The sequence below is a fragment of the Phocoena sinus genome, chromosome 5 (genome assembly GCF_008692025.1).
Source record: "Phocoena sinus isolate mPhoSin1 chromosome 5, mPhoSin1.pri, whole genome shotgun sequence".
In the NCBI taxonomy this organism is placed as follows: Eukaryota; Metazoa; Chordata; class Mammalia; order Artiodactyla; family Phocoenidae; genus Phocoena; species Phocoena sinus.
Genome location: NC_045767.1, coordinates 88810612 through 88825283, shown reverse-complemented (window position 1 = coordinate 88825283; position 14672 = coordinate 88810612). Strand labels below are relative to the sequence as shown.

The following is a 14672-nucleotide window of genomic DNA, read 5'->3' as shown; positions in this document are numbered from 1 at the left end:
AGGAGAAGATTGTTGAAGATTGTGATCTGACCTGATATACTCACTTTTGCCAGGGAATTAAGCAGAACCATTTTGTGCTTGTCTTTCCACGTCTGGGTGAGACGCTTCTGCCAGGTGGCAAGGGAAACTGATTCTGCTGTGGAGCAGTAGGCTCTAAATCCTTCTCACTTCTGTGGTGTGGAGAGAAAGAAGCAGGAGAAAGCCACTTCCATCTATGTGACATTTTGAGGCAGTGACCCTGCTTATTATTAGTTAACATGCCCTATTGGCATCCTCTACCCTAAACAGTCCCTTAGTGGGTTCTCACTTGGAGATTTTTCTCTGGATTACATCTTGATCATTTTATAATTTAAAACATTCCATTATTTTGAGAGTTTTCCCTAAATTATGTGAAAGGGTTCACGTTCAATTGGTAGGGCCTGTATTATAGAGTAGAGTGGTATATCTCAGCAGTAAAGTGCCTAAGTTCCAGGGCTTTGAAAAAAAAAATTGCTCTAATGTAGTAGGAATACATTTTTCCTGCCTGAATTCAGCAGATCAGAAAATAAATCTCTGAAGTTTGTACGAAGGGAATAAAGCTGCTATAAACATTTGTGTGTAGGTTTTTATGTATACATAAGATTTCAACTCATTTGGGTAAATACCAAGGAGTGTGATTGCTGGATCATATGGTAAGACTATGTTTAGTTTTGTAAGAACCTGCCAAACTGTCTTCCAAGATGGCTGAACCATTTTGCATTTCTACCAGCAAAGAATGAGAGTTCCTGTAGCAACTCATCCTTGCCAGCATTTGGTGGTGTCAGTGTTTTGAATTTTAGCTATTCTGATAGGTGTGTAGTGATACTTAGTTTTAATTCGCAATTCCATGGTGTGCAAGATGTTGACATCTGTATATATTTGCATCGGCATATTGTCTTTGGTGAGGTGTGCAGATCTTTTGCCCAGTTTTTTTAGTTGGGTGGTTTTGTTACTGAATTTCAGGAAGAGGATATAGGAAGGTTTAATTTGGTTCTTAAACCTTGATGATACGAAAATAAATAGAATAATTTTTAAATTTTGAGGTTTTTTTGAAGGAAATAAAATTCAAGAGATATGAAGGGCTATACAGTGAGCAGTTTCCTTCCCATCCTATACTTGAGCCACTTAGTTCCCCTTCTCAGGCAACCCTGTTATCAGTTTCTAATGTAAACTTCCAGTGATTTTACTATATAGATAAGCAAATATTAATAGGCATTTTCATTTATTTAAAAAATATAAATTATAGCATAGTATGCATACTATTCTGTACATTTCTTCCCATTTAATTACATTCTAAATATTTTATATGCGTATATAAAATCCTTTCTCATTTTTTAAAATGATTGTACAGTGTGGGTGTATTTCATTTAACCTGTCCTTACTGATGAAGATGTAAATTGTTTCCAGTCTTTTGCTGTTATACTGCTGAAAGGAATTACCTTGTATAAATTTGTATCATTTTGTACATACATAAATTTCTCTGTAGGATAAGTGATCAGAGTATGTGCACTTGTAATTTATATCTAAAATTCAATTGATATCTATAATTTGTTTTTCCTTAGTTTGCACCAGCAATGCAATGCAAGTGTCCATTTCCCCATAGCCCCCCAACAGTGTATTAGCAATCTGTTCTTTGGCAATCTGCCAAGGTTAAAAAAACACACAGAATGGTATTATGATGGAGCATTTCTTCATGTTTAAGGGGTTTGGGGATTTTTTTTCTTATAAATTTGTCTTCATAGCCTCTCCCCATTTTTCTTTTTCTCTTATAATCCCCATCTGCTTATTCTCATTAATTTTAAATCAACTTCAAGACAGCATCATTTTATCTGGATATATTTCAGTGTACATCTCTTTTAAAAAAGGACTTTAAAAAGTACCATCATTCCTAAAAATACTAATTTCTTATCAAATATCTATATGAAATGTCATTTTATAAAAGTATATTTGAATCATGATCTGAACAACAGTCCACACATTGCAGTGGTTATTATGTCTCTTTTTTCCCCTGCAACATGTTTTAATAAAAAAATTCAAGTATCTGGAAAAGTTGGATTAAAAACATGCCTATACCTACCACCTAGATTCTACAAGTAACATTTTGCCATATTTTCTTCATCATGTATCTGTGCACCCATCAGTCTTTTTTCTTATGTGTGTCAAAGTTGTAGACATCTATACTTGAATCTTAAGCTTTGTGGCATCCATATCATTAAGTAAACTTCTTGTTCTTGAGGTAAAATTTACAGTGAATTGAACAAATATTAATTTGATGAGTTTTGACATACAGCTGTGTAACCCAAACCCCTTATACAAGCTATGGAACATTTCCATCACATCAGAAAATTTCTGTAGTCAGTTCCTGTACCTCTCCCATCCCTTCTTATTAGGATTTTGTCTTCACCATAGATTAGTTTGGCCTATTCTAGAACTTCATAGAAATGGAATCAGTATGTATTATTGTGTAAATTTCTTCCTCTCAGCATGTGTTGAGATTCATCTATGTGTTTAAGCTCTTTGTTCCTTTTCATTGTTGAGTAGTATTCCATTGTATGAATATGCTATAGTTTAACCTTTCACTTGTCGGGTGAACAGCTTGTGGGTGCTGGGCTGTTTCCAGTTTTTGGCTATTATGAATAAAGTTGCTGTGAATATCCTGTGCAAGGCTTCATGTGGACCCACGTTTTAATTTCTTTTGGGTAAGTACTTAGTAGAATATCCTAAATTGCAAGGTTGATATATTTTTAATTTTACTAGAAATTGACATACCCTTTTCCAGAGTGGTCATCCTGTTTTAAACACCCGCAAACAATATGAGAGTTCCAGTTGGTTCACATCCTCACCATCTGATGTTTTCAGCCTGTAATTTTAGCCATTCTGTAGATAGTGGTATTTCATTGTGGTTTTCATTTGCTGTCCCAATAAATGATGTTGAGCATATTTTCATAAGCTTATTGACCATTCAGATATCTTTAGTGAAATTGAAGTGCCTATTTCTTATTTCTTTTAATCTTAATGTTTCCCCTTCCATTTCTTTTTTCCCTTCTTATTTGTTGAAGAAATGCAATAAACCTTTAGAGGTTTTCCACAAGCTGAGTTTCGCTGATGGCCTTTCAGTGATGTTAAATGAGCACTTTTCTATTGTGTTTGGTCTTTTTCTTAATTAATTGGCTTAATTGGCAGGAGACCTTGCAATGAGCTGGCTTTAAATACTGCCCCGCCACCCCCTGACAGTTTGTCACTTTATTTGCTTATCATGGCAGAAATTGTTTTTATGTGGTAGATTTCTTAAATCTTCCCCTTTTATGGCTTCTAGGTTCTGTGTCAGAATTAGGACATCCCAGTGAAATGATTTTGAAAGCACCTGGTGATAAAGCATGAAGGTGTGTAGCCAATGTAGACTCTAGAATATGGACAGCTCAGTGAAACCCACAAGGATCACCAAGGTACATTTAAGAATAAGCTTCTCAAATGATCCAGACTAAATTTGAAGCCTGTGAAACTTCACAAGTATATTCAAAGACTTGTGATCCCAAAACGTGCTTGGTTCTAACTGAAATAAAGAGGCTCTCAGCCTTTCTGCCACTTGATGACATTTGGGAATAAAGACCAGAAATGAGAAACCAAGTTACTCAGAATTTCTGATAGGCTGGCTGTAATTCCATCCATTTCTTGTCCCCTCAAGAGAGCAAATGGGGGAACACAAGTGATAATATTGGGCTAATTTTTAACCTGCTCTAATATATAGGAGTAAACTATTTGTGATAGACCTTATAATTGAATATGAATGATCCTAATCTGCTGAAAAGCAGCGCCCCAAAATGGCATGGTAGTACTGCTGCCTGGAGACTTGTTCAGTCTTTCTACCCCACTACCCATTAGAGTCCTGAGTCCTCTCTCTTTACCAAGCTTAGTTATTAACTCAGGAATCTGACATCCTCAGCACTGCTTACAGTTGGTCTCTGGTTCTATTTTTAACTATGTTTACATTTCAAGATGATATGCTGTCTTTGAATAAAGTTTGTCTTTTATTCTAGGTATAGAAACTGTGCTTGTCAGATCCTTGATTTCTGATTTGGTAGATTGACATGCTTGCAAAATCTCTTATACAAAAGTAATTAATGTGTTAACAACAAAATCAACTGTCCTCAGGAATGTTGAGAATAAAATAGAAGACCTCAATAATTGACAATCCCCAAGCTAACAAATGTCTAAGAATCATTAAGATTTGACCTGGGAGAACATTTGTGGGGTTATTAGGCTAAGTTATTAAAAAGATGCTTTACTATATATCAAAACATGCCACTTACTTCTGAAATATAATTCTTTAAAAAGGGCTACATTTTCTCTTGGGCAAAGCTGAAATGAGACTGTAATTTAGGCGAGGGCCCTGAGAGTTACTTCAAAATCATTAGGCCATACCTGGAGTCCTTTTACAGGATGGTTAAATTCCCTTTAAGAATTTAAATCATACATTTTTTTTCCGACTTTCACTATTTTTTATTACTAGGTGTTTTTTATTTCCATTAAATTTTTTTTTAAAAATTGAAGTATAGTTGATTTACAATGTTATGTTAGTTTCAGGTGTACAGCAAAGTGATTCAGTTATACATATCTATATCTATCCTTTTTCAGATTCTTTTCCCATATAGGTTATTAGAAAATACTGAGTATAGTTCCACGTGCTGTAAAGTAGGTCCTTGTTGGTTATCTATTTTATACATAGCAGTGTATATATGTTAATCCCAAACTCCTAATTTATCCCTCTCCACTGCTTTCCCCTTTGGTAACCATAAGTTTGTTTTCTATGTCTGTGGGTCTATTTCCATTTTGTATATGTTAATTTGTATCTTTTTTTTTTTTTTTAGATTGTACTAATAAGTGATATATACTTGTCTTTCTGTGTCTGGCTTACTTCACTCAGTTTGATAAATCTCTAGGACCATACATGTTGCTGCAGATGGCATTATTTCATTCTTTCTTATAGCTGAGTAATATTCCATTCTTTATCCATTCATTGATGGACATTTAGGTTGCTTCCATGTCTTGGCTATTGTAAATAGTGCTGCAGTGAACATTGGGGTGCATGTGTCTTTTCAAATTATCATCATACATTTTTATAACTTGACTGTAAATAATGAATGAACCAAGGACGTGTGCTGAGCTATAAATCTGATTTAAAATCCTCATGCTGAGGAAAATTCTCAGATTCTATTTGGAAATAAACTGCATTTAGGGAGTTTAGTCAAGTTCTATTAGGTCAGACCGGTAGTTGTTTTGAGTATGAAAGCACAATTTTTTAAATTTAAATAAACTTTATTTCAAAATAGCTTGAGATATACAAAAATGTTGCAAAAGTAGAATTCCTACTTCTGCCTCACCCAATTTCCCTACTATTTACATCTTACATTCCTACAATATATTTGTCACAACTAACTTTAGTACATAACCATTAACTAAATTCCAGACTTCATTCAGATTTTATTAGCTTTTCCCTAGTATCTTTCATTCCAGGATCCCACATTACATTAGTCTTCGTGTCTCCTTAACCTCAGTCTTTCTTGTTTTTGATGACCTGACAATTTTAAGGAGTACTGGTCAGATATTTTGTTATATGTCCCTCAGTTGGAGGTTCTTCTCATGTTTAGACTGGGGTTGTTGGTTTTGCAGAGAAAGAATACAAAGGTGTCATTCTCACTGCATTCATCTTATCAAGGATTCATGTTATCAACGTGATTTATCACTGACCATGTGAATTTTGATCACCTGACCAAAATAGTGTCTCCTAGGTTACTATAAAGTTCCTTTTTTCTCTTTCTATAGTCTCCTTTCTCGAAGTTACTAAGCACAGCCCAGATTCAAGAGGTGGGGAGGTAAGCTCCACTTACCTGAAAGAATAGTAGCTACGTAAATTATTTGGAATTTTTCTGTATAGGAGAGATGACATTTCTTCACCATTTATTTAATGCTTTATATTAATATGGACTCGTAGGTATTTTATACTCTGGGTAATAATCCTATTCTGTGTTATTCTGCTCACATTTTTTCAGCTTTACTCATTGGGAGCTTTTAGCTTGTTCCTGTATCCCTTTGAGAATCAGCCATTTCTCCAAGGGGTCCTGGTTCCTTTTATTGGAGAATGATATTAGAAACCAAGGTTTGGTTTCTAATGAAAGATTGGGCATTGGGTGTGCCCAGTGCTACTGGGGTGTCGACTTCCAGACCCTCTCAGCAGATGGGGCTTTACGTCTGTGTACCAGCCATATACACATACATATCTAATTATTTTCTGTATCTGACTGGAAAGCATGGTACTTTAAAAATCGTGGTAAAATATACATAACAAACTTTACCATTTTAATCATTTTTAAGTGTACATTTTTGTGGCATTAAGTACATTCATATTGTGCAAACAACACCACTACCATCCATCACCAGAACTTTTTCATCTTCCCCCAACTGAAACTCTGTATCCATTTCCCCCTTCCCCAAGTCCTTCGTAACCACCATTTTACTTCATCTCTGCCATTCTACTATCTATGAATTTGACTGCTCTAGGCACTTCAAACAAGTGGAAACCTACTTGTCCTTTTGTGACTGGCTTATCTCACTTATGTCCTTAAGGTTCATCCATGTTGTAGCATGTGTCAGAATTTCCTTTTTAAGGCTGAATACTACTCTCTTATATGTATCTGTCATATTTTGTTTATCCATTCATCAGTCAATGGACACTTGGGTCGCTTCACTTTTTGGCTATTGTGAATAATGCTGCTATGAATGTGGGTGTATGAATAATTGGTTTGAGTCCCTGTTTTCATTTCTGGGTATATACCCAGAAGTGGAACTGCTGTATTAATGGAACTTTTAATTTATGAACCAACCACGATACTGTTTTCCACAGTGGCTGTAACACTTTACATTGCCACCAACAGTGCACAGGGGTTCCAATTTCTCCACAAGTTTTTAATTTTGATGAAGCCCAACCTATATTTTCTTATGTTGCCTGTGCTTTTGGTGTCTTATCCAAGAAATTGCTACCAAATCCAATGTCATGAGTCTTTCTCTTCTCTATGTTTTGAGTTTTATAGTTCTAGCCCTTATGTTCAGATCTTTGATCCATTTCGAGTTAATTTTGTATATGTTGTAAAGGTCCCTTTTAATAATTTTGTCATGTGGATATCCAGTTTTTCCAACATCAGTTTTGAAAATACTTTCCTTTCCTCATTGAATAGTCTTGGCACCCTTGTCAAAAATAATTTGACCATATATGTGGGGGTTTATGTCTATGCTCTCTATTCGATTGGTCACTATGTCTGTCTTTATGCCAGTACCATACTGTTTTGATCACTGTAGCTTTGTAGTAAGTTTTGAAATCAGGAAGTGTGAGAGACATTCAATTTTGTTCTTTTTCAAGATTGTTTTGGCTATTTAGGCATCCCTTGAGGTTCTACAGGAATGCTATTTCTGCCAAAAATATTGGGATTTTTGATAGAGATTACATGGAATCTGTAGATGGTTTTAGGTAGTATTGGCAATGTTTTGTAGTTTTTCGTGTACAAGTCTTTTACCTCTGTGGTTAAGTTTATTCCTAAGTATGTTATTCTTGGTGATGCTAAATGGTGGAAAGCACAATTTTTAAGGAAGAAAGGTCTAACATTAAGTTGAGGTATTCATGACTTGGTCCCCTTGCTTTTGTGGGCAGCTGCACTAATAACAGATCTTTGGAGCTTTGTTTTATTAAAAAAAACAAAAACGGAATGCTATATAGCTTATGTGCATTTCAAAATCAAATCTCAAGTGGTTAATTACTTATTCCTCCTTACATTCCATGTGGCCTCTTTTCAATTTAATTCAAAATTAATTATAAAATAACTTTTGCTAATTCAGGATAATTCCCCACATTATCTGTAGCACTTAGAACAGTGCTGGCACATATATGTGGTAAAAAATAAGGAGAATGAAGAATCACAAGAAATAAATATTATTTAAAGGGAAAAAAATGACCACAAACGAGGCTAGAATTATTAGATTTTATTTTTCCCTAGTACTCTTAAAACTCAGCTTCACCAAGTAACAGGTCAGACCTCTGGAATAACAACTCTTTTTCTGGGCTGTAACCCTTTTCAGGAGACAGAATTTATCAAATATCATAGTTCCAGGATGTTTCTACCCCATAATTCTAAGCCACTTACAGAATCATATCTTCTTAGGTCTTAACTGGAATCAAACAATCTAGACACATGTAACATAATCAAAAGAGCATAAACCATTTCTTTTCCTTCCCCTGCTGAATGCACTTCCCTCTTTTTCCCCAAAGGGTTTGTTACTAAGAGATGTTGAAGTATCTTACTTTCCAAGAAACCTGCCTACCAGTTCTGAATCTGAGCCTGGAATAAGGGATCTCTTATTCACAAAAGAATTTAATAAATATTCTAAGCTAATTATTCTCAGCCAAGACAAATTAAATTTGTTTTACTTTACACCTGACATAGCTTTGCTTCAATACTTCCTACTTGCAAAAGTCAAACCCTATCTTTAAAACCCCTTATAATTTCCATGACTGAGAGGAAAAGAGGGAGTGGGGAAGAGCTGGCTTGTTGTGTAGTAGGGGATTCTGAAAAGGGCAGATATTTAGTTTTGAAGTCACTAAGTGGAAAAACAGCAAATGTTCTTGCTCCTTATTCTGATAATGAAAACACATGTAGGCCAGAACTAGAAAATTCTGGTCCTAAAACGATAATATATTATAGTTTTAAGTACATTCAAAATTTATATTACTCTTTAATTTATTTTCCCTGAGTTTGGGTTCACAGTTTGATAGAGATACTTTAAAGAAGAGGTAGTTAGTGGGGGTAAAGAAGAAATAATGTTTGTGTCTAGCAGCATCTGGGAAAATATGTAACATCTGTCATTTCGATCTCAGTTAACAATTATCTTTTCCTCTAGAATCTGAGAATGTAACAGAGGGATGATCGTTTTCCTTTTTATTCTTATCCGCCAAGGACCCTCTCTCCTATAACATCCACCTCAGTAGTATTATCACTATTCATAAAAATGAACAGCCCTTCCAAATGCTCCAAAGTGGGGTTGTTTAGATTTAGCAGAGAGAGGCTCAACTGAGTAACTTTTATTCATACAGTCATTAGAGAAAATGAGCAAAATTCCAGTACTGCCAACCACTGCCTTTTCTCCCTGGACCTGGTGTGTTTAAATCATTCCTGTCAATTCTTGAGTTGATTCTAAAGTCTGGGCTCTAGGGGATCCTGACATCTAACACAGGTAGGGACATTTTGGTCCAGATCTCAGCCTCCAGTCTTACAATGGGCTGCTGGAATATTGTTTCATCAGATGCTCATGACAGGGATTGCAAACTCGCTCAGGCTTGATACTTGAAGGAAGAGGCAGTTCGTTTGTTGAGCAGGCATTACAGAAGGTTCCTCTGCAGTTCTTACACACATTCTACAAGGAGAGGGGGAGATCAAGTGGGTAACAGAAGAGCAGGGCATAAGGATGCATGGGATATAAGAGGCCAAATATGATAGATGCTCAATGTCTAGTAAAATACTGGCTGAATGTGTGCTGTGTGCCACACAGTATCTAACTAAACAATGTGTCTACAAAGAAGCATACAGTCTAGTTCTTAGATTTAAATGAAGAGAAGCATTTCCACAGAATGCAAATGAACAGATACTACAATAATTATTTATCTTTATAATATATACTTTAATTTATATTCAGCTTTAGGTGGGCTAATTCTAAAATTAGTTTGCAATTACCCAAGCATACTTCAAATAAGGCAGGCAGTGACCTAGCCATGGGTAGGGTTGGGTAACTGACATAAGATTAAAAACTTTGCTGAGCATGAACTGGAAGTATAATTTCTAATACACTGATGTGCTCAGTGCTTTCCTATGATGCTCTACAAGCACATCCTTTGGGGTTATCAGTGCAGCAGGAGCACAGCTTCCTGCATCCTTTTTATTGGGAAGTTAGTCTCTTTATTAAGCATTTTGAGTCTTTAGTGGCCAAACTGTGGGACAGCATGTGAGTCATTATGGCAGTGCCACTGGTAAAGCTGTGATAGGTTTGGTGCACACATAGCTCCAAGGGTCCCTATTTAAAGGCTGTGAAGAATGATTTCCCCCATAAATAATGCTACTTTTCCCCAAACAATTCATCTTCCTGAGGGTGCAGCAGAGCTGGGGGGGTCACTTTTATTTGAAAGCCTGGGAGGAATCTTCCTCTGACATATTGCAGTTAGTTTGCATGGCTTAGAAAAGAAAAGCCAGAATTAGATTAGCAGCTTCTTCTGTTTGGGAACATATTTCTCTAATTACAACTTCCAATTCCATAAAGGCAGTTCATCTTTATCTGCTTCTGCTAATTTAAGACTAGGTCATGCTACAATTTTGCTTGTTAAAATTTAGCAGGATCACATATGGTGGCACGCAGGTTGTAACCCAGAATTTGGGCACGTTTCCTTCTCTTCTAAGCACTTGTTTCTGACATTCATTTGTCTATAACATTTCTTGAGCATCTACTATGAGCTGGGTACCATACTAGGTGCTGGGGGATCCTACTGTGAACAAGGCACAGCTCTGGCTGTCAAAGACACTTACTTTTCCTGCATGCTTCCTTCACCCTGCTGACTCTAGGATAACAAGCTGGGTAGGGGTTTAGGCAGAGACCCTTGAGGATCCAAGGGGAGAACAAGTGATTTGGTGGAGAAAGAGCTCATTTCCCTCTCAGAGGCTGTTTCCCCAAATAATTCAAAGAACCAAAGAACCCAACCCCCCACCCCGCCCCCAACCTATCTTCTCTGTACTAAGCAGGATAGAGTACTGGAAGGAGTATAGACTTTGGAGCCAGAGTCAGGTTGCATTTGGGCTTTCAGTAACTGGGATAATGCACTTGACACCTCTGAGCCCAAGGTTCTTTATATAATGATGGCACAAGGGACACAAGCTTAACAAGAACAAGGACTTGGGACTCGGTCTACATTTTGTTCATTACTCTTTCTCCGGCACATGGAATAGTACATTCCGCATAGTAGGCACTCAATAAATATTTACTTACAAATTTATGTTTGTTTTAAATTACTTATATAATTTGTATTTAATATTTTAATGGGGACTTACTAACATGACTTAATAGGACTGAAAAAAATAGGTACACACTAAGTGCTTGCTCCTTTTGCTTTTCTCCCCACTCTCTGCACTCTATACAGTGAAGTCCCTATCGTGAGAAGCGGCTGGTGGTGCAGTGGGTGTCCCTGTGAAGAACCTGTTCATTTCTCGCCACTGTTACCTTTGTTAGACTGCAGTCTTCCTGGCACAGCTGACACATCTGTGGCTTTTCGGAGGGCAGCGGCTGATCCTAAACCACACAGTGAGCCGGTTAGTTTCCCTTAGCCCCGGAAAGACGAGTATTTTCAGAATATGCATTTTTTAGTTACAAAATTAACATAATCACACTACAGGCTATCTGGAAACTAGAAAAACAAATTACATACAGTCTCACCACCTTATATACAACTCTGATAATCCTATCATTATCCTTGGTGCTCTTTTAATTTTTATAATAAAGTAACGTGATTTTATCTATATAAAGAAAATTCATGTATATAAACGTAAAAAGCTAAAAAAAGGAAGCCCCATCCCTCTTGTCTTATTCTATCACCAAGAATGGAGGGAGTAGGCATCATTATATCCTAATAGATAGATGAGAGCAGTGACTCAGACATCGTAGCATTTATCAGTTTTCTCATGGAGTTGTCATCTACCACTATATTTGTAAATGTTTGGTTATTTCTAAGTGATCAAGAAGTATTTTTTCTCTTCATTTTATGTAAGGGAAGACTAAGGGAAAGGGAGGTACAGTGAGCTCTCAGGTCCCGTGGTATGTCAAAGAGAATCTCAGATAGGAAGTTAAGAGCTGCTGTTTACTTAGTAAATTGCTCCAAACTGTGCTACTTCCTGTGAGCGTTTCAGCCAAATGCATGTTTGTTTAGGATATTATTAAAAGGATGGGAAGCAGAGGCCTGTATGCATTCATCTACCTCCCTTGCTGCCTTGTGTACAGCTAGGCATGGTCCAGCCAACTATTTATACAAGGTGTTTTAGGACAGGAGACTCAGTTACCTGTTCATTCACAGGGTGAGACGGCAGCCTACAATGGGAAAGTAAAAACAGTAACTAATAGCAACATATTTCCTTTTTCATCATTTCAAAAGCACACAAAAAGCAATACCATGGTTCTTTTATGTTGCTGAGACCAAAGTAATTATTAATGTTGACCTCCAAGGAGAGGAAATTTTGGTTGTTAAATCTATTACTAGAATATGATCCTACATTATGCTATAGATTCCTGTTTAAAAACAGATTGGAGTTACATTTTGTTTCCTTTTTACTACCAAGAAAATAGTGGTTATGTTTCCCAACCTGCAAAACGTCAATGGCCAAGGCCATACTTTTAATAGCTTTCTTCCTATCCAATATTATGGAAACCTACCCATTATCATATGTCATGTATTAGTCCCTTCTCCCACGTACCCATTCAGATTGAAATATTGCTTCATGATACCAGCTGAGCTAACCCCGATCTTCCCAACTTGGAACAGAACTTATACAAGAGGAGAAGCAAAGCCTCCTCCTCAACAAAGCCTCAGCTCTGGGAAAAACGGACCACAGATCTACAATGGTTCCAGTTCTCTTTGGTTGAGTGGCAGTGTGACCATCAGTGTTACCAGGTTTTTGGCTGTTCCTTGGACCACAATCCCAGGAAACCTCGGTATGTTTTAGGTTTGCAGTTCTGGCCAGGATAGGCCCTGGCAGCAGCTATTATATAGTGCAGAGACAAAGGGCTTAAAAACAGAAGACATGATAAGGAGAGGCAACTTGGGCCTCTCTGTGGGCCTCAATTTTCTCACCTGTAAAGTAGGAATGGATGATTAAACTTTTTTAAGGAGATAATGAATGTGACACACTTTTGAAGCTGCAGAGCACAATACAAATATAAGGTAGTACACTTGTCCCTCCCTATCATCAGGTTCCGCATCTGTGGTTGGTTAAATCCCCAGATGAGCAACCCACAGATACAGAGAGCCCATTATATTCATTGTACTAGGCCATTTTATGTAAGGGGCTTGAGCATCCATGGATTTTGGTATCTGAAGGGGCTCCTGGCACCCTGGATACCGAGGGACAACTGTATTGTCTTACATTCCGAGGGCCTAAAATCAGAACCTGGCATGTAAGACCCTCTTGAATGTAAATGACTTGATTTTAGTCTGGAACGAGGCTGACTCTGAAAGGCCCTTTTGAGCCCTGGTTAATTTTGTGGTCTAATTCCTTCCCATGGCCCATGCTGATCTATAATGTTAGATGGACTGTAGTTTAATAAGGCTGGTCCTAGATCAGACCATGTTCTCTTTGGGAGTAAACTTAAAGGTACTGGAATCATTCTGGCTTTGGAGGTGAGGAAGAGCTGTTTAGGCTAGGTACCTGCAAAATCAGCCTACTGTTGGACTGTGTGGTTTATCTTCCCCAGCAGCTAGTTTTGCTCCAGATGACACCCTATCTCATTCTTAAGGCATTAAACGCTGGACAGGTACAGCTGCCAAAAATGTATACAGTATAGGTCTCTCAAAATCCCTCTATGGTATCTTTCCTTGATAATAATCTATTTTTGTTGTTGTCATTAATAAGACTTTAAATTTTAGAGCAGTGTTAGGTTCACAGCAAAGCTGAGCAGAAAGGACACAGATTTCTCATATATTCTGTTGGACCTCCCACCCTCCCACCACTATCAACGTTCCACACCCAAGTGGTACCTGATGTTACAGTCATTGAACCTAAACTGATACATCATAAGTCATAGTTTACCTTAGGGTTCACTCTTGGTGTTGTACATTCTGTGGGTTTGGACAAATGTATAATGACATGTATCTATCATTATAGTGTCATACAGAGTATTCTCACTGCCCTACAAAATCCGATTCATCCATCCACATCCTCTAAGCCCTGGCAATCACTATCTCCATGGTTTTGCCTTTTCCAGAATGTCACATAGTTGGACCTTCTTCATTTTTTAATACAGTGGCAGTATGTTAATGTTTTGTTGTTAAAATAATTGTTAAAAGTCAACTTCCTTGGAACGATCCCATGTTCTTTGTTGCGGGGAAATGAGATGAAGAGTTAAGAAAAAGGAATAAAGCAAAACCGTTTTTCTCCTTAAGAGAAAAAAAGTAAGGGAAATTAGAGTATTTATTTGAAACATAGCTGCCTTTCACTTAGTACTTAGGTGGAAACAAGTCATGCCCAAGTACATTTAAGAACCTAGGAAATGCTATGGTTTGTGCTTCATTTACTTGTCCTACTGATCCAGTAAAGGTTAGATTAGACATGATCCTTTGATAGTTTGGGGATTAACCAGGGAAGAATCAGAGGACAGCTTGATCACCTTTCTTTCTTTCTTTCTTTCTTTCTTCTGGAATGGACTAAATGAGTTTGGTTTAATATCTATCTGGCTTGTTATTTATTCACTCCCCCTTCAAAATGTCTTTCTGAAATATTAATATTACAAGTCAGTGTCTGGTCTGTGTCATTGCCAGTGTATATCAAAAGCTCCCTTTTTCCCACCACCCCAAAATAGCT

The 14672-nt window shown here is 37.1% G+C and overlaps 1 protein-coding gene across 3 annotated transcripts in view; it reads right to left on the bottom strand.

The window, feature by feature from the left end:
• Positions 1-8034: 8034 nt before the first annotated feature.
• The window catches only part of RUFY3 (RUN and FYVE domain containing 3), an 84332-nt gene continuing 77694 nt past the window's right edge, over positions 8035-14672 (bottom strand). For all 3 annotated transcript variants that reach the window (XM_032632032.1, XM_032632033.1, XM_032632034.1), the window contains 3 exons: positions 12159-12186; positions 11326-11394; positions 8035-9477 (listed from right to left, as the gene is read on the bottom strand). In XM_032632032.1, the coding sequence (XP_032487923.1) occupies positions 9334-9477; positions 11326-11394; positions 12159-12186 (241 nt within the window). In that variant the 3' untranslated portion in view covers positions 8035-9333. The remainder of the gene's footprint in view (positions 9478-11325; positions 11395-12158; positions 12187-14672) is intronic.